Raw genomic sequence first — 20,047 nt, 5'->3', positions numbered from 1 at the left:
TTGCGCCAGCGCCCCCTAACCCGTGGGGAGCGGTGCCGGTGGCCCCGGTGCCGTGGTAGGTTCCGCTGACCCCGGGCGCGGACTCCATTTCCCGAGGAGCCGAGCGGCGGCGCCCGGTGACGATAGCAGGAAGCGCGGCCGAGCCGAGCCGCGCCGCGCCGAATCCAGCCGAGCCGCCGCCGAATCCAGCCGAGCCGCGCCGAATCCGGCCGAGCCGCCGCCGAATCCAGCCGAGCCGCCGCCGAATCCGGCCGAGCCGCGCCGAAGCCAGCCGAGCCGCGCCGAATCCGGCCGAGCCGCCGCCGAATCCGGCCGAGCCGCGCCGAAGCCAGCCGAGCCGCGCCGACCCCCGCGCCGGTGTGAGAGTGGACCCCCCCCGCCCACTGGAGTGTTTGTGGGGGCAGTCCCCCTCACGCGGGGGTGCTGAGGGGGGGTGGTGTAGAAGCGGGGTGTCCCCAGAGAGGGGGGACAGTACGGCGGGGAGAGCCGCAGGGGGTATGAGGGGTGTAAGGGCCCCCGCGGTGGGAGGCTCGGAGTTGGGGTGGGGTCGGCGCTGCGGGAGGGGCCTGGGTGCAGGGAGGAGTGGGGTGCAGAGCTGGGACTGGGGGTGCGGGGAGGAGTGGGGTGCAGAGCTGGGACTGGGGGTGCGGGGAGGTGGGTGCAGAGCTGGGACTGGGGGTGCAAACCTGGGACTTGGGTTGCAGGGGAGGAGTGGGGTGCAGAGCTGGGACGGGGGGGTGCAGGGGAGGCTCGGGGTGCAGAGCTGGGTGCAGAGGGGGTTTGGGGTGCAGACCTGGGACTGCGGGGCGGTTGGGTGTCAGGGTGCGCCTCCGTTTCGGGAGGCCGGGCAGTGCCGTGCTGCGTGGCACGGTCTGGCCCCAGCCCTGGTGCGGCGTGTGCACGGGGAGCCCGCGGGCCACCAGCCAGTTCCATTAATTAGCAACTACAGCTGATGGAGTTTCTGCTGCCCTGACCTGGCCACGTCACCACCAAGCACCCTGCTTCCGCTTTGGTTTTTGCTTTTGCTGGCAGAAGCAGATCAAAGCCCACCTCCCCCCCCCCCAAAAAAAAAAAAAAAAAAAAAGCCCACCAGCCTGATGTGTGGCTGATGCTCATGGTTGATGCTCATGGGCACCCACACCACGGAGGGGGTGAGCTTGGTGGGCTGTAGTGGGGTGCACCACAAGGTGACCCCAGCTTAGCCCCCCCCCAACTCCCCACAGGGTTTTGGCCACAATGGAGGGGGCTGGGCTGGTGGGCAAGCGCATCCTGGTGACGGGTGGCACTGGCTTGGTGGGAAGAGCCATCGAGAAGGTGGTGGCTGATGGAGAGGGGCAGCCGGATGAGGAGTGGATCTTTGTGTCCTCCAGAGATGCTGACTTGACGTGAGTTGACTCTGTGGGTTTTTTGCTTGGAAAGCCCCCAGTCTGCTCTCTTGACCCCACTGAACCGCCAAATTTCCTGTCCCAGGAGCACCACAGAGACCAAAGCCCTGTTTGAGAAGCACAAGCCCACCCATGTCATCCACCTGGCTGCCATGGTCGGAGGCCTCTTCAGAAACATCCGCTACAACCTGGATTTTTGGGTGAGCACCTGGGAATCAGGTACTGACAGGGTCCCTGTGGATGCTGCAACACTCTGCCCTCCCTGAGCTGGGACATGGGGACACAACTTGCTCTGCTTCCAAAATCCAAACCAGAGCTCCTCTGGTTTCTAGAGTTATTAATGAGTTATTACCCATAGGGTGCAGGGTTTTGGGGGTCCCCCACCCTGCTGATCTGAGAAATCTCTCCATCCCCAGAGGAGAAACATACTCATCAACGACAATGTCCTGCACTCGGCATATGAGACAGGGGTGCAGAAGGTGGTCTCCTGCCTCTCCACCTGCATCTTCCCAGACAAGACGACATACCCCATTGATGAGAGCATGGTGAGCATCTCTGTCCCTAGGCACGTCCCAGGAGACATCCCTGCCCTGCTTAATTCTCTTCTCCTATCCCCAGATTCACAATGGGCCACCTCACAGCTCCAACTTTGGCTACTCCTATGCCAAGAGGATGATCGACATCCAGAATAGGTGCGTGTTGGGGAGGAGGGGAGGCGAGGCACGGGAGAGTTCTTGCAGGCTGTGAGCACCCACCGGTTATCAGGCCCAGGGGAATCCCCTGGGACTCCCAGGAATTAAACTGAGCTGGGGAGGTACCTGGGCTCAGCAGATGGAAATGCCACTAGCCAAAGTCTTCTGGAGACATCTTTGTGCTGGAGGGGGGTGAGCCCACCCACACCTTCCCTGCTCTCACCCAGGGGCTACTTTGAGCAGCATGGCTGCCGCTTCACCGCTGTCATCCCCACCAACGTCTTTGGGCCACATGACAACTTCAACATCGAGGATGGGCATGTCTTGCCCGGGCTCATCCACAAGGTCTACCTGGCCAAACGTGAGTGTAGCAGGACTTCTTGTGGCCTTTTTTGAGAGTGTTGGGTTGTTGTGGTTTTTTTTTGTTGGTTTGTTTTTTTTTTCCCTCCTGCCTGCTTAATCAGCTGTTCTGCAGAGTAGCCAGGGTGGGTGGAGGTAGCTCAAGTGCTCATGGACACACTTTCCTTCCTCCTGCAGAAACTGGCTCTGCTCTGACTGTCTGGGGCACTGGCAAGCCCAGAAGACAGTTCATCTACTCTCTGGTATGCATGGCCTCAGGGACCTCTGGGAGCACTCACCTCCCACAGCTTGGGGAGGGCAGAGTAGGGGGCCGGGGGTGGGTTGGGATGGGTGGGTGGGGAGCAGTGCCTGGATTTCAGCAGGGTCTGAGCCCGCCTGGGTTGTCCCAGGAAGCATTGGCCATCCTCAGGGTTGGGTCCCCTTGTGATGGGAGGGCTGGGGGACAGCAGCCACCCCCCAAGAGCCATCTACCCCTCCACAGGACCTGGCCCGGCTCTTCCTTTGGGTCCTGCGGGAATACGATGAGGTGGAGCCCATCATTTTGTCAGGTAAGCACTGCCTGTCCCTGCCACAACCCTGCCTCCAGCCTCTTCAAGAGGATGGGAGAATCATGTCCTGCTCCATAGTGGGAGAAGAAGATGAAGTGTCCATCAGGGAGGCAGCAGAGGCAATTGTGGAGGCCATGGACTTCAGGGGAGAGCTTGTTGTATCCTTTACCACAGACTGGCTTCCCCTTGCTTGCAGGGCTGCTACAGCATGGGGGGGGGGGCCACTTTCCACCAGCAGCCACAGCGCTCCAGGGGAGATGCTGTGGTCCAGAGCATTGCTCCCGCTGCCCCAGCCAGGACACAGTGGGGCAGAACAAGACCCATCTTTCCCCTTTGGTTTCCCTTAATCCTTCCCATCCCAGTTTGATACCACCAAGGCAGACGGGCAGTTCAAGAAGACAGCCAGCAATGCCAAGCTGCGGCGCTACCTACCCAGCTTCCAGTTCACACCCTTCAGGCAAGGTGAGATGGGAGGCTCCACTAAACATGGAGGTCCTACCCACTGCAGTTCGCTTTGATGGCATCAGGGTGGTCCAGCCTTTCAACTCTTAAAGGGGGCTCAGAAAGATGGGGACTGACTTTTTAGTAGGTCTTGTAGTGATAGGACAAGGGGTAATGGTTTTAAACTAAAAAAGGGTAGATTCAAACTAGATAAAAGGAAATTTTTTATACTGAAGGTGGTGAGACACTGCATCAAGTTGCCTAGAGGGGTGGTAGATGTCCCATCCCTGAAAACATTCAAGGTCATGTTAGATGGGGCTCTGAGCAACCTGATCTAGTTGAAGATGTCCCTGCCCATGGCAGGGGGGTTGGACTAGATGACCTTTAGAGGTCCCTTCCAACCCAAACCGTTCTGTGAGTCTATGAACAAACTGCATTCCCAATCCCAAAACCCATCCCATCTTCTCCCTCCCCAGCTGTGAAGGAGACCTGTGCCTGGTTCAACACCAACTACGCCAACGCCAGGAAGTGACAGGCCAACACAGCACTGGCACCGGCATCATCCTCTTCAACTCAGGGTTGTCCTTTTTTTGGGGTAGAGGACTGGGCTGGGGGAGTGCCAGTCACATTTCCAAAGTAAAAGGGGGTCAGAGCCCAGTGAGCAGCCCCCACATTCTTGCCCACTGCTGGGAGCGGCACAGGATGCCCAGGGGAGGAAGTCTGGGGCACCCCAAAGGTGCTGACACCCCAGACCAGTTAGTAGCAGCCAGCTGGAGCCACCACTATCAGCCACCTTGGCTGTGTGCAAGAGTCTGGTGGTTCTGGCTGAGCTGTAATGAGCTATGCTGCTAATTGCCTGTAATTAGGCTGTAATAAAGGGAAGGTGATCAGGGTTCCTCTGGCACAGGAATGGCAGCTGGGCATTTGCTGTTGCTTTTGGCACATGCGGATGGTCCAAAAGCCCCAGCATCCGGGGGACCAGAATGAGGAAGGCGCCAGCTGTAAATATGGCATTTATTAAAATATTTCAAAATAGCATAAAACTGATAAGATGAGGAGCATCCACCCTGCAGCGCAGTCCTGTATCCATGTCAAATCGCACCCTTAGGGTCCTGAGCACCATTCTGCCAGGATCTAGAAGAGCCAAAAAAGGGTTTTAAACTTCTCTGGGAGGGGGGCAGAGGGTCAAACACGGAGGTACGAGTCCCTGACCAAGCTGCTGCATGAGGCTTAACCAGTGGTGTGGAGATGGCAGAAATCCTGCCCATGGATGGCTTCTTTCCAGCATTGCTGCTCGGCCCTGATGAGCCCCTGGCATGGGGACCCTAGGGACAGTAAGGACCTACAGAGGGAGGAGAGACCTGTCAGCACCCCAGGAAGCCCCCAGTGGGACTGTCCCCCCACGGCTGGGTCACTGGCTGCACCCTGAGGTGACCCCAGCCCCTGATGTCCCTGGAGAAGGGATGTCCTCTATGGTTGGTACTCGTATGTCGCTGGCTAGAGGCTGGCTCAGGCTGCAGGGTTTGGGCTCCCAGCACTTCCCACCACCCATGGCTGGCTCCAGCATCGCCTGGCTGAGGAAGAAGGGGGTTAGACAGGGCATCCTGCAGCCCTGCAGGAGATGTCCCTTGTCCCCTGATGACATGTAGGTCTTACAGGATGTGCCTTGGCCATCATTGCAGGACACACACCGCCACCCAGAATTTCTCCCTGTGTGTCACATCCCCAGCCCTGGCTCCTCTTCCAGTGAGGTATCCTGCACCCAGAGGTGCACTGACAACGAGGACACCCCAGCCCCAGAGGGCCTGACCCTCAGGGGGACCTAGCTGGCCCCCAGGAGCAGGGTCTGGCTGAATCTGGGGACATCCCACCCAGCTCAGGCTTACCCTACACGAGCTTAGCTTTGTCCTCCAGCCACCAGGGATGGGTGACACCTGCCCTGCTAAGCCAAGGAGGCCCCCTGCCATCACTAGATGCTGCTCCAGGCATGAGAGCCCTGCAAGAACATGGCATGGGTGGTGACACATTCCCAGCGCTGCTATTGCTAGGTAGACGGTGGGGACACCCTGGAATGCTGTGCATACCCTAGCATAGCTTGGAGATGCTCTGGGGTAAAACATGCCCCAGCATAGGATGGGGACATGCTGGGGCTTCAGATCCCTGTCCTAGAGCCACTACACCTCCCACCTCATGGTCGTCTCTCCCATGTCCCCCTGCCCAGACAGCTCTCACCTTGCAGGCAGCTCATCTCCATCCTGTCCAGCTCCTCCTGCAACAGCTTCATTTCACACTCCCTGGATGGGAAAAAGGAGAACTAGAGTCTCATGGCCTTGGTGGCTTCTGTGTAACCATCACGATAGCAGCCCACTCACCAGCCTCCCCTTGCCATCCTCTGGGCAGAAATAGAGCAAGGATCTAGGTTGAGGTGGCAAAAAGCTATCAAGATGTGTGCTGCCCACACCTCCTGTGGGCCAGCAGCCCACCCCTCTCCTCCTGAGAGGCAGCAGCCCAGCCTAGCCCACTCCACATGAAGACCAGCGGCCTTCCCCTCCTCTCTCTTCTCCTCTCCTCCCATTCCCACCCATAACCTCCCCACCGCTCTCCTGTCCTGTCTCATCTCGTCTCGTCTCCTCTATTCTACACCCCTCTCTCCTCTCCTCTCCCGTCCCCTCTTGTCCTTCCTTCTACACCCCGCCCATCTCCTCCTCCCCTCCCCTCCTCGATTCCCCCCTCCTCGGTTCCCCTCTGCCCCCCTCTTAATTCCTCCCCTCTTCTCCCCTCCTCGCCTCTCCCCGCCTCCCCTCCCTTCCCCATGCATCCTCTCCCCTCCTCGGTTCCCCTCCCCTCTGCTCCCCTGCCTGCCTAGCCTCGCCTCTCCTCTCTCCTTCCTTCCCCATACATCCCCTCCCCTCTCAAACACTCCTTTCCTCTTGCCTCCTCTCCTCCTCCCTCGTCCTCCCTTCCCCGTACATCCCCTCCTCTCCCTTCCACACTCTTCCCCACCCCTTCCCTCCACCCTTCTCTCCACCTTTTCTCTTCCCTCACTACTTTGCCTGGCCTCTCCTCCTCTCCTCTCCTCCTCTTCTCTCCTCCTACTCTCGTCGCCCTCTCCTCCTCGCCTCCCCCCTCTCCTCCTCTCTCCTCCCCCATACATCCCATCCCCTCCCTTCCACACTCCTTTACTGTCCCCTCTCCTCGGTTCCCCTCTGCTCCCCTTTTAATTCCTCTCCTGTGTTCCCCTCCCCTCCTCGACTCTCCTCTCTCCTCCCCTCCTCTCCCCCCCCCCATCTTCACACCTCACCTCCTCTCTCTTCTCATACTCTCTCCTCCTCCCTTCCCTTTACATCCCCTCCCCTCCCTTCCACACTGCCCTCGCCTCTCTCCTCCACGCCTCACCTCCTCTCTCCTCCCTTCCCCATACATTCCATCCCATCGGTTCCCCTCACCTCTCCTCTCTTACTCTCTGCTCTCCTCCCTTCCCCATACATCCCTTCCCTCCTCTCCACTCCCCGCTCCTCCCTGCCCCTCTCCTCTTCTCCCCTCTCTCCTCCCTTCCCCATACATCCCCTCCCCTCCCTTCCCCACTCTTGCCCTCCCCACCCCTCCCCTCGCCTCTCTCTACCTCGCCTGGCCTCCTCTGCTCCCCTCTCCTCCTTTCCTCTCACCTCCCCTCTCTCCTCCCTTCCCCATACATCCCCTCTCCTCCTCTCCCCTCCCCTCCCCATACAACCCTTCCTTCCTCTCCCTCTCTACCCCTCTCCTCCCCTGCCCTCCTATCCATTCCCCACCCCCATCCTCTACTCTCCTTTCTCCTCCAGTTCCCCACCCCTCCCCTCTCCTGCCCTCACCACCCCTCCCCAACTCCCCTCCTCTGCTCTCCTTTCCTCCAGTCTCTCCCACACCCTTCCCCTCCACACTGCTTCCCTCCCCTTACTTAGGCTTCCCCAAAAGTTTTCATACTTTGCGTTGTTGGTTAGTAGGCTTAGGACATTTAAGTTACCTAGGATTATGGCCGTTACAGTGTATAGTTTTAGCGTGGTTAGGGGGAGAAATTCAGATTCCTGAAATCTGGTGAAGGTGCTAGTTGAGGTAAGTTTAGGCCCTAAAACTCGTTGAAGGTTCTAATGGTGAAGACTTGATGTACTGAGGCCTGAGCAACAGGCCCTCAGCCAAAGTTGGCCTTTAGATGAACCTACCAATGGAATGTTATGAAGAGAGAGATATATGTATATATTTAGTATTCTATCATGAGTGAAAGAGGCGTGATCCTTAGTGAACTATGTATGATCCTTAGCAAAAGATGTAGCTGAAGATAAACTGGAATCATGAGTGAAGAGATAGCACATCCTTCCTTGCTTAGAGGCAGGTCGCCAAGGCCATGAATCAGCTGTTTGGCCTTGTTTGGAACTGGGTGGTCAAAATCCAGTAGATAAAGGAAACTCCCTCAGGTCCTCCCTGAGCCCTGGCCAGGCTTTGGTGGGATCTGAGGGGAGAGTGAAACCAGGTGTTTCCACATTTGCAATTAGGTGGGCTTTTTTATTCAATAGTACAAATGCTGGACACTCTTGCAGTGACTTTAGAGACCTTGCCTATGAGGGGACACCCTGTGTGGGACTCCCCCATTGCCAGGAGAGGCTGTCCACATCCTTGCTGCAAGAGGGGCTCCACAGCACCTGTGGACCTGGAGGACAGTAATGTATTAAGGCAATTGGTATATGTATCTTCCTTCATCGCTATAGCTAACCTGGAGTAGTAATGATTAGGTCCATTGCCTTGCTTATCTGTTCTATTTCTTGAATCAGGGTATTGTAGGCTCATCCTTTTTGTATGTGCGTATTGCCTTCTTTTCTGTATGAATGTGAAACCAACAGTAAATAAAGGTTATTTTCTCTATTGGTGTCTGTGTGCTATCTAGCGACCTCACCATGTGACAAAACAAGGCCTTTAGTGAAAACAGTTTAGGCCCTACTTGTCGACGAAGGCCCTAACTGAGGTAAGTTTAGGCCTTAAAACACAGCAAAGGCTCTATCTGAGGTAAGTTGAAGTCCTGAAACTCATCACAGGCCCTAACTGAAGTAAGCGTAGGCCCTAAAACTTGACAAAGGTCTTAAATGAGGTAATTTTAGGCAATAAAACTTGGTGAAGGCCTGAAAACTGGGCAAAGGTCCAAACTCGGGTAAATTTAAGCCCTAAATCTCTCTGAAGCCCCTAACTGAGATTAGTTAATCCCTAAAACCCAGCAATGGCTCTAAATAAGGTAAGTTTCTGGCCTAAAACTCAGCAAAGGACAGAAAACTTGGCAGAGACTCCAACTGAGGTAAATTCAGTTCCTGAAACCCAGTGCAGGCCCTAACTGAAATAAGTTTAGGCTTAAAACATGGTAAAGGCCCTAACAGAGTTAAGTTGAAGTCCAGGAATCTGGCACAGGCCCTAACTAAGGTAAGTTTTTGTCCTGAACTCGGTGAAGGCCCTAAAACTTGATGAATATGCTAAATGAGGTAAGCTTAGGCCGTAAAAGTTGGTGAAGGACTTAAATGAGGTAAGTTTAAGTCTTGAAACTTGGTGAAGGCCCTAACTGAGAGTTGAAGTCCTATAAAGCCTTGCAACCCCTCCCCAACTCTTCTCTCCTGCCCTCCCGTCTCTTGCTCCCCCTTCCCCTCCACACTCTTCCCCTCCCATCCCCTTACTTAGACTTCTCCTAAAGTTAGGGTACTTAAGGTTAGGTCAGTTAGTATACTTAGGCTTAGGGCATTAAAGTTACTTAGTGTTAGGGCAGTTACAGTGTTTAGTATTATCATGATTAGGGGGAGTTAAGTTATGGGTAGGACTACAGCTAGGGTCAGAATTAGGCTTCCCCTAGAGTTAAACTGATTAAGGTTAGGTCAGGTAGTATACTTAGGTTTAGGGCATTAGAGATACTTAGGGTTAGGGTGCGGCGAATGAAGAGATGGGACGCAGCTTGATGCAAGCAAATGTCCATTTATTAGTGATTTTCTTACAACTATATACGTTTCTACCTTCTACATATTACACACTGATTGGTTAAATCTTAAGCGTAAAAAACACTGATTGGTTGATATTTAAGGCACACCGTTAGAACAATAGGAAATTATTAGTTTATCTTGACATAGCAATAATTTCTATTCCAAGGTTAGGGAGTTTCTTTCTACGCGGCTTTCTTGATTACATATCGGCGCCATCCGTTCTATTATTTGGCTACTTGTTTCTCTGTCCGTCTGGTTGCCTCCTCAACTGTAGCGGCTCAGGGGTCTGCAGTTAGCTTGTTCCTTTGTTCCCAGGGCTTGTGCCCTACAAGTTCTAACAAGTCTCTATTCATCAGGCTATCAGTACTTGGACTCTTGTCCTTGAAACCTTGTCCTACATTAGGGCAGTTACAGCGTTTAGTATTAGGGTGGTTAGGGGGAGAAATTCAGATTCCTGAAATCTGGTGAAGGTGCTAGTTGAGGTAAGTTTGGGCCCTAAAACTCGTTGAAGGTTCTAATGGTGAAGACTTGATGTACTGAGGCCTGAGCAACAGGCCCTCAGCCAAAGTTGGCCTTTAGATGAACCTACCAACGGAATGTTATGAAGAGAGAGATATATGTATATATTTAGTATTCTATCATGAGTGAAAGAGGCGTGATCCTTAGTGAACTATGTATGATCCTTAGCGAAAGATGTAGCTGAAGATAAACTGGAATCATGAGTGAAGAGATAGCACATCCTTCCTTGCTTAGAGGCAGGTCGCCAAGGCCATGAATCCAGCTGTTTGGCCTTGTTTGGAGCTGGGTGGTCAAAATCCAGCTTTGGTGGGATCTGTGGGGAGGGTGAAATCAGATGTTTCCACATTTGCAATGAGGTTTATTCAATAGTACAAATGCTGGACACTCTTGCAGTGACTTTAGAGACTTCGCCTATGAGGGGACGCCCTGTGTAGGACTCCCCCATTGCCAGGAGAGGCTGTCCACATCCTTGCTGCAAGAGGCGCTCCCCAGTGCCTGTGGATCTGAAGGATGGCAACGTATTAAGGCAATTGGCATATGTATCTTTCTCAATCACTATAGCTAACCTGGAGTAGTAATGATTAGGTCCATTGCCTTGCTTATCTGTTCTATTTCTTGAATCAAGGTTAGGGCAGTTACAGTGTTTATTATTAGGATGGTTGGAAGGAGAATGGCTAGGCTTAGGGCTAGAGCTCCAGCTAGGGGTAGGGTTAGGGTTAGGATTAGGCTTCTCCTAGAGTTTGGGTACTTAAGGTTAGGTTACTTAGGTGTACTTGGGGTAAGGGCAATTACATTACTAAGTATTAGGGTGTTTGGGGGGAGAAGTGTTATGGGTAGGGCTCCAGCTAGGGTTAGGGTTAGGCTTCCCTTAGAGTTAGGGTGATTAAGGTTAGGCTGGTTAGTATACTAGGGTAAGGGCATTAAAGTTACTCATGTTTAGGATAGTTACAGTGTTTAGCATCAGGATGGTTAGGAAGAGTCAGGATAGGGGTAGGGCTAAGCTTAAGGCTTGGGCTCCAGCTTAGATTAAGGTTAGGGTTAGGGTCTGGCTTCCCTTAGAGTTAGGCTACTTAAGGTTATGTCAGTTAGTATACTTAGGGTAAGGACATAAAGGTTACTCTAGGTTTAGGGCAGTGACATTGTTTTACAGTTAGGATGGTTGTGGTTGAGAAATGTTACGGCTAGGGCTCTGGCTAGGGTTAGGGTTAGGCTTCCCCTAAAATCAGGCTGATTAAAGTTAGATCTGTTAGTATACGTAGTGTAAGGGCATTAAAATTACTTAGGGTTAGGACAGCCACAGTGTTTAGTATTAGGATGGTTGGGGGAAAAAACGTTATGGGAAGGGCTCCAGCTAGGGTTAGGGTTAGGATTAGGGTTCCCCTAAAGTTAGGTTGATTAAGGTTAGGCTGGATAGTATACTTAGCATAAGGGATTGCAGTTACTTAAACTTAGGGCAGTTACACTGTTTAGTATTAGAATGGCTGGGGGAAGAAAATTTAGGGGTATGGCTAGGCTTAGGGCTAGGGCTCCAGCTAGGGTTAGGGTTAGGACTAGGCTTCTCCTAGAGTTAGGGTACTTAAGTTTAGGTCAGTTAGTATACTTAGGGCAAGGCCATTAATGTTACTGTAGGGTTAGGGCAGTTACAGTGTTTAGTATTTGGAAGGTTGCACCAAAAAACATTACGGGTAGATCTCTGGCTAGGGTTAGGGTTAGGCTTCCCCTAGAGTTAGGCTGATTAAGGTTAGGCTGGTTAGTATACTAGGGTAAGTGCATTAAAGTTACTTAGGTTTAGGGCAGTTACAGTGTTTAGTATTAGAATGGTTAGGAAGAGTCAGGTTAGGGGAAGGGCTAGGCTTAAGGCTAGGGCTCCAGCTAGGGTTAGGGTTAGGATTAGGGTTAGGCTTCTCCTAAAGTCAGGCTGCTTAAAGTTAGGACGGTTATTATACTTTAGGTCAGGGTGTTAATGTTACTTAAGGTAAGGGCAGTTTCAGTGTTTAGCATTAGGATAGTTATGGCGAGAATGGTTACAGGCAGGGCTCTGGCTAGGGTTAGGGTTAGGCTTCTCTAGATTTTGCGTGCTTAGGTTGGTTGATATACTTAGGGCAAGAGCATTAAAGTTTCTTAGGTTTACGGTTTACTGAGAACTTAGGTTCTCAGTGTTTAGCATTAGGATTGTTGGTACGAGAAAGGTTATGCGTAGGGCTCTGGTTAGGGTTAGGCTTCCCCTAGAATTAGGTTGATTAACATTAGGTCAGTTAGTATACTTAAGGCAAGGGCATTAAAGTTACTTGTGGTTAGGGCAATTACAGTGTTCAGTATTAGGATGGTTGGGGGGAGAAATGTTATGGGTAGGGCTCTGTCTAGGGTTAGGCTTTCTCTAAAGTTAGGCTGATTAAGGTTATGTCGGTTAGTAGACTTAGGTTAAGTGCATTAAAGTTACTTGGGGTTAGGTCAGTTATGGTGTTTAGTATTAGGAATGTTGGGAAAAGCAAGGTTAGGGGTAGGGCTAGGCTTACAGCTACGCCTCTGACTAGGTTTAGGGTTAGGGTTAGGCTTCCCCTACAGTGTACTTATGGTTAGGGTTTGTTTTCTCCATGTCTTGTCTTTCCTCCCCTCCCCTCCCCTCCCCTCCCCCTCCCCCTCCCCTCCCCTCCCCTCCCCCTCCCCTCCCCTCCCCTCCTCTTTTCCCCCACTCTCTTCTCTCGTCCCCTCCCCTCCCTTCTCTTCTCCTTTCCCCTTCTCTACCCCCTCCCCTCCCTTCCCCTCCCCTTCCCTCTATCTAGCCTTGTAAATTGAAAAACACTCAGGGTAAAGAAATAAGATTTTTCTTTTATCTCTTCTCATTACCCATAGAATTATCCTTTAATAGTTTTATTAGATGCCACTTTTTTGGAAAAGGTTATCCAGATAATTAAAGCAGGATGCTTCTCTGTGTTCTGCTCAGCAAAACTATCAAATAATTCTCGTAGCACAAGAAAAATCTTGTAGCATAAGGCTGAAAGAGATGGTTGGGCTGATGACTGCCTCTTCTGTTAGTCATGCTTTCTTCCGCTTAGCATAGGAAGAGAGGAGGAAACCTCCCATTAATTCCTCTGCATATCTCCTTCATTGGGGCAAAGATCCTGCACGCAGATGTGCACTGGGGTGTCTGCTCAGATCTCATGGTGCCTTGATAGAGAAGCACTGGCAGAATTTGGAGGCTACTTAGCAAAACTGTCTGGTTTAACACCTAAACATCATGTCTTTTCAGTTAAAAATATTTCAATATACTTTATTTACATATTTTCATTACCTGTGTTGATATCAAGGAAATGCATTCTTTGATCCAGTGACTTTGCTGCTTTTTTGTTATTTCTAGTTCTGATGAGCCTTTCTGATCTCCTTGACAAACATGCAGCTTTCTTGTGTTTGTCAAAAGTGACACACTGTCTTTTGTAAAGCTGAGCTTGGAACTTTGACCCAAAGTAGTACTCAGTATAAAATTAAAATTACTATGAAGATGTACAAAACATGTCAGAATTTGCAGAAATTTAAAACATCATTGAAAAATTGCATTTCCATTTTGCTGTTTTTCATGTAAACAGTTACAAATTACTTGAAAACAGGCTAGATTTTTTTCCATTTAATTGTTGAGCTTCTCTGTTAGAAAAGAACAGTAGCTTTAAATGCTGCAAGACAGAACATATATTTCAAATCTTTGATCATCATGTGATGTGGATAGGTTGCCTTAATGAGTTGTCTGTACGCATTTCTAAGTGTGCTCTAAAAGAATATCCTTAATAACAATAGAATCTGGAAATTCTGTTATAACTGTGACCCTTCTTATGCTTTCATTTAATTTTTTTTTTTATAATATAGATGATGAGAATTCATATTGCCAAAACATAAGAACTAGCTGATAAAAGCAAATAAATTAATACAATTACATTTTCTCTCTAAATAAAAGTATTTCTGCTTTCCAAAGATGAATCTGTCACATAGAAATTAATAGACAGTTAATGTGAAGGAACTGTCCTAAAAATGAACAGAAAGAAAAAGGAACAAAAACCCAATTACATTTAAAAAGCCCTGTCTTACATCAAAAGTCAACCGTTTGTAGTGTGATAGCAGCAGTCACCATGTTCTGATATAAAGGAAATTATAGATATAAACCCCTTAATTTTTAATGTTTGTAGGCCAAGGATTCTTTTGTACAAAACCTTGGAAGTTTTGTAATACTTTTCTATGTTTACACTGAGTTTTTTTTATAACAATTAATTTTCAAGTACAAGAACTCTTCATTCTGGTTTAACTGGACTCAGTAACAACTCCCACACTGAAGTCAACAGGTTTATAAATAGGCAGCCAAAGTCATTCTGTTGTATTTGACACTGAAATTAAGTTTTTTCCATTTGTTTCCCTCTTGTTCAGGAGCAGAAAAATTAAGAAATTAGAAGTGGATCCTAGTAAATATTCGTTCCCTGATGTGACAAAAATAATTCAAGAAAAGGAATGAATTGGACAGGGACCCATTAGGCTATAACCAGAGAAAATTGCAGACAGTAAGAAGGGTTATGTTGATTTTGAAAATAATAAAGATGTTCCTCTTTTAGTTTGAAACATTCTTAAATAGTCCTTCTATGTGTTGTGTATGCTTGAGCTATTTTCATGACCCTCTGTGTAAACTAAGTATAATATAGCTGAAGTTGGAAATATTATTACATTTCTCATCAATAACTTTGCTATGCCTGTGTTTTCTGCAGCACTCTGTTAGTATATTGCTATATAAATGCCTTTTTTTTTTTGAGATTGTTTACTTAGTAAATCTCTAACCAGAATGGGGGCCATATAAGTCAGACATTGTCATTTCTTCAAAGAATTTACTGTCTAGATTGAAAGATGACATATTACTTTAGGAAAAGAGAGAAAGAAGGAAAAAGCACTTGTAACAAGATTTATGACTTTTCTCACTAAACTGAAGATAGCAAAAATCTCTATGCATTCCTTCAGTGTTGTCTTTTTTCTTGAAGGACAACAGTAAAAGAAAATAATGTATTCTGAGACAGAGAGACATTGCTGTCATCTACCATACCTAGTAAATTTTCCAGCACAATGCACAGCTCCTGCATCCTGGAGCTGGTATAACAATGCCACTCCTTGAAGAGTTTGGGAGAGAATAAGGCTGAACGCAGTATCTCGGATGTGACACCCCAGAGGAGCTGGGAGGAATGAGCCAGACCATTCTTATGCTTTTTCATGCAGCTGCTCTCACCTGTTCCACCTTTTTCAGGATTCCCTAAAAGTGCCAAGGCTAATTTTTACATGTTGGATGAAATAAGGTTGAGCAGCTATAATGGGATGAGCTGCTCCTTCCCTACCCTCCAGCTCTTTTTTAGTGACCAGAGACTCCATTATAATTTTTCCCCTCAGCTTCTGGATTGCTCCTTGGGTGAAGCATCAAAGAATAAATGGATACTGGATTGTTAGAAAATTATTGCAATTTGGCAAGACCAGATTTTTTTTTCCTCACTCGTTTCCCAAGAAAACAAGACTCTTGATTCTTAGCTCTGCTTCTGAATGCCATTTCTGTTATTTTCACCCTATTTGACGGAAGAGAAAGGTCAAAGAAATACTCAGCTCCTCTAAAGTTACTGAAAACCACCACTGAATAGTAAAAAGGGATTGTCTTAATGCAGATGCTGTTTGGAAAAGAGAACTCAGCCATTGCCTGCTCTAGCAGTAGTTGCTCAGCTAATCAGCATGTTGGTAACAGAACTCTGTGCATGTCTGCATTCCCGCCTACATGGTAGTTAAAGAAAGTAGGAGTCATGATGGCCCTGGGAACTGGGGGGAAAAGCTGAGGAGAGTGTGGGAAGTATTTAGGAAACATGGTTAGACCCTGAGTTGCTATGGAAGCAAAAGGTGGATATTGAGAAGACAGTGAAATTTTGCAGAAGGAGAGCTGCAACAAATATTCTGATTTGGTTGGCTGTTGAAATGAGGAATATGTAGGGAAGATATGACATGTGTCTTGGGGGTGTTGGCAGGCAGCTGGCTGAATATGAACGAGCATTGTGCCCAGGTAACCAACAGCATTCTGGCTTGCATCAGAAATAGCGTGGCCAGCAAGACTAGGGAAGTGATCTCTCCCCTGTACTCAGCACTGGTGAGGCTGCACCTTGAATACCGTTTTCGGTTTTGGGCCCCTCACTTCAGGAGGGATGTAGAGATGCTGGAGCGTGTCCAGAGATGGGCAACAAAGCTGGTGAAGGGTCTGGAGCACAAGTCTGATGAGGAGCAGCTGAGGGAACTGGAGGTGTTTAGTCTGGAGAAAAGAGGTTCAGGGGAAGATCTTATTACTACCTGGAAGGAGACTGTAGCGAGGTGAGGGTCAGTCTCTTCTCCCAAGTAACCAGCGACAGGACAAGAGGAAATGGCCTCAAGTTATGCCAGGGGAGGTTTACATTGGATATTAGGGAAAAAAAAATTCACTGAAAGGATTGTCAGGCATTGGAACAGGCTGCTCAGGGAAGTGGTTGAGTCACCATCACTGGAGGTATTTAAAAGGCTTGTAGATGTGGCACTTAGCGACATGGTTTAGTGGTGGCCTTGGCAATGCTAGCTTAACAGAGGCAATCGATGATCTTAAAGGTCTATTTCAACCTAACTGATTCTATGATTCTATGACATAAAAGCATAGGAAATCAGCCTCATTAGCTCTGTTGTCTACAAAACAGTTGATGTAAGGATATGTATCTGCTTGAATGTCTCTTTTGGCCTTTTAGCTGGGCAATTAACATTCGATTCTATAGCAAAAAAAAGGACATCTTTTGTTCTTTAAGGCCAATGTTATTTCAAAAAAGGAAGAGAAATTCTAAACAAAACACAAGTCGGGTGACCTACATTACCTTTTTAATGAATTTGAAACTGTTTCTCTGTAAAGGAAGACTTCATTTGGTCCTGCAGAAGAAAAATGTTTCAGGTTTAAACCAGCTTTTGATTCTAACCCAATGGAATAAAGCAAATTAATTCAACTCAGGAAGAATCAAGGAAAATTTTGTGGTTAGATCTGGCTTTCATCCTTAAGAGAGAAAATCAATAAGCTGCATTTATAACTGAACCACTAAAACTTTATTTAAAATGTGTTGTTTAAGTAGCGGTCTAGGTTCAGATGGTGCTCATAATGTCCTTTAGCACATACTCAAGTTCATGATATATTCTTTGAAAATGCGGTATCCCTAATTGTGAAAAACATCATTGAAAAAAACTCAGCAGTTAGAAAGAAAACACTGGTATTGAATTCTGGGATTTTTTAGATGTTTTAAAGTGCTTTATGCTTCTGCACATATGTTTAATGCAAGATAAAGATAAATAGTCTGTCTTAAAGTGCACTGAGGAGAAGCAGAATGTGTTTATCAACTTAGGCTGATGGGTTGAACTGATGCATTTTTTTGGGTTACAATTTGAAATTGCTATAGGATAAAAAAATGAAGTTTCATACTAATGCTGCATATAGTGAGAGCTGAAAATAAAATTTATATATTGCAAAGGCATAAACCAAATTTTAATTTGGTCATCATCTGATCTATTGTAGCATCATCTTGGAATTTTCTTGTGCACTGACTTGATTTTTCCAATTCCAGAGTAAATTATTGCATGATATAAGCCTCCTAGCCCTGAAATCTGTTTAATCAGCTCTACTCTGGTAAATGGGGTATAAAAACGTTGATGTCTTTTGCAATATACCCCTGTGCGCTATAAATGCCTAATCACACTGGCTAACTATGGAAAAGACAGTATTATGTTTTACCTCTTGATGTGGCTGAATAGTTATATGCCCATAAGGATGAGTATGGATCATTTTCTGGATTGCACATCAAAATGCCTAGATTCAAGATTGTACAGAGTGTCCATGCCCAAGCGCTGGCAGTGGGGCTGGGGGGTGGCCTCTGTTGGGGGGGACCAGGGCTAGCACAGGTTTGGGCAAGGGCCAGAGGCGGCCCAGGCAGAGGAGGAGGCAGCCGAGGGGGGAGCAGCAGCAGAGGCAGCCCCAGGCCGCAGCAGCAGGAGGGCAGGAGGTGCCGCAGGCCCGGAGCAGGGCTCCCCTGCAGCCCTGGCGAGCCCCCGCCGGGGCAGAGCCCCAGCCCGCAGCCTGGGGAGGGCCTGGGGGTCCTAAAAGTTGATACTGTTTTATGTAACTGTGTAGTCCTAGTAGGAAAACAGGCAACAGATAATGTAGTTTTTAGCAGTCAAATGGCCAATTTATATTTTGATTACTTTCCAGCCTACTTCCACTTCCTGTGTATGAATTTTGCTGACCTTGGGATGTGTGCAGAGGAAAGGCCCCAAAACTTTTTTGAAGATAAGTATCAGTAGCTTTTGGCAGCAGATCCAAAAATTTGTTTCCTGTAGATTTATTGATTGCTGTGGAGATTTTCTGATGTTTCTAAGAGGTGAACACACTGAAGGCCTTCCTCTTCTTCTTCTTCTTCTTCATTGCTTTTTTCTGAAAATCTTGTAGGGACAATACACCTTTCAGACACTCAATCAATTTGGATGAACCCGTCAAGAGTTTCAGAAGGTTGTGGAAAACAGGCATCCATACAGCCTGGTCATATAAGATTATTTCATTTTTTCATAAGTAGAGTGGTACAAAATGTGACCTTTGCTTTCAAACCAAAAGGTAATATGGATTAATCTTAGCACATTCCAACTCAATTCTCTTTTTCATCTTGTTTCCAGTGGGCAGATAACGCTCCGTTTTGGTGGCGGTGGGGGGAAAGAAAAGAGCTTTATTGAGCTACAGTTACATGTCATAGGAAAATTAATAGCAGGTACCAAAATATACTTGGAACTACTGAAGAAAGAGTTGTTTCACATGGTACCATGATCTTGGGATCTACTCTGAAAATGGAAAATATCCTGAGAATCAGCTTCAATAAAATTCTCAATGTGTGTATAGGCCATGGAAAAGCAAGAGTTGATCGCAGAGGAGCAAAGAGTACAAGTACCAGGTGATATGAATGGCCCACAAGAGCATAAACGCACATCATAAAGTATGAATTACTGATCACTAAGGTAATGTAACTGTGAGAAAAGAAGACGTAAGAAAGAGGACAAATAACATGCAACCAACATAGACAAAATATCCCCTGTATAGTGAAAATGCAAGGAAGATAACAAAAGGAATAAAAGATAGTCACAGCCCCCACAAGAAAAAAGAGCAAAGGAGGAAGAACAGCACCAGCATTGTCTCCCCCAATTAAGGACACGGCAGCTGATCAAAGTCGTTGTGCATCTCCATCAGGTTACTCCTACCTACAGCACAGAAGAAGTGCTGCTTTTTTATTTGCCACTTGCCTCATTCTGCCACTGCAGACTCAGCACTTGTAAGTACAACATTATCTCTTACTATGTAATTGGGTTAAGCAGATGAAAATTTCAAAGAACACTCTGTGTGTGTGTGTATGTGTATTGCAATATTTCAGCTCTAATTAGATGACTGAATGAATTTAAGTAGTATGCAGTGGATGGATCTATTCATCATCCAGGAGATAGGAGATAGATGGGGTTAATGACAAATTCTAGCAGTATTGAGGGGAAAGAGGATGTACAATGGCTCAGAAAGGCTCTTGGATTTGCCATAAAATCCTCCCCTTGCTCTAAAACTGGGGAACGGGGTGTAAGTTTTGGATTTGCACAGTCAGAACAAGAGAGTTTTGTTGTTGATGTACAAGACAGGAGGAGTTCCGTTCCTCACAGAGTTACGTTGATTCACCTGGGTCAAAAAACCCCAAGAAGCAGAAAAGAATCTGTCACACTATTACAGTGTAAAACTGTACTGCAGTTAGAATTACAGTTGTATTACAGAACAACACATACTAAAATAGCAAAGCTTGAGTCAAAACTTCCTTTTGTCTTATAGTCTTAGCTCAGTGTGGATGCCTGAATATACCCAGTACAGGTAACAGTATTGGACGTACAAAATGTACTTTCCCACTGCATGCTTCACATGATAATTCCCATAAGGGGAAACTGATGAATAGCAAATGCATTTCTTATGGGTTAATGAATAATGGAAGAAAGCCGCATGGTAGCCTGAGTGTTAGTCTTTTTCTGAACAGTTCCTGAAGACCAGG

The 20,047-nt window shown here is 47.9% G+C and overlaps 1 protein-coding gene across 2 annotated transcripts; it reads left to right on the top strand.

The window, feature by feature from the left end:
* Nucleotides 1-305: 305 nt before the first annotated feature.
* Nucleotides 306-5,227, top strand: LOC121085485 (GDP-L-fucose synthase-like). 2 transcript variants are annotated; one of them, XM_040588199.1, is made up of 11 exons: nucleotides 320-359; nucleotides 1,224-1,385; nucleotides 1,471-1,585; nucleotides 1,802-1,930; nucleotides 2,004-2,077; nucleotides 2,305-2,438; nucleotides 2,615-2,679; nucleotides 2,919-2,985; nucleotides 3,064-3,143; nucleotides 3,348-3,447; nucleotides 3,903-5,227. In XM_040588199.1, the coding sequence occupies exons 2-11, from the start codon at nucleotides 1,237-1,239 to the stop codon at nucleotides 3,956-3,958; spliced, it is 969 nt and encodes a 322-aa protein (XP_040444133.1). In that variant the 5' UTR covers nucleotides 320-359; nucleotides 1,224-1,236; the 3' UTR covers nucleotides 3,959-5,227. The 2 variants fall into 2 exon arrangements, with proteins under 2 accessions (XP_040444134.1, XP_040444133.1); XM_040588200.1 differs by lacking the exons at nucleotides 3,064-3,143; nucleotides 3,348-3,447 and having other exon boundaries at nucleotides 306-495.
* The last annotated feature ends 14,820 nt before the right edge of the window (nucleotides 5,228-20,047 follow it).

This window comes from Falco naumanni, chromosome 3 (genome assembly GCF_017639655.2).
Source record: "Falco naumanni isolate bFalNau1 chromosome 3, bFalNau1.pat, whole genome shotgun sequence".
Taxonomy (NCBI): domain Eukaryota; kingdom Metazoa; phylum Chordata; class Aves; order Falconiformes; family Falconidae; genus Falco; species Falco naumanni.
Note: the sequence above shows the minus strand (reverse complement) of the source record. Positions and strands in the feature narration are given on the sequence as shown.

Coding starts and splice junctions, on each gene's coding strand:
- LOC121085485 (XM_040588199.1), top strand. CDS start 1,237: ATGGAGGGGGCTGGGCTGGTGGGCAAGCGCATCCTGGTGACGGGTGGC. Junction 2,986..3,063: donor GGAGCCCATCATTTTGTCAG/GTAAGCACTGCC, acceptor CCTGCTCCATAG/TGGGAGAAGAAGATGAAGTG. Junction 3,448..3,902: donor GTTCACACCCTTCAGGCAAG/GTGAGATGGGAG, acceptor CTCCCTCCCCAG/CTGTGAAGGAGACCTGTGCC.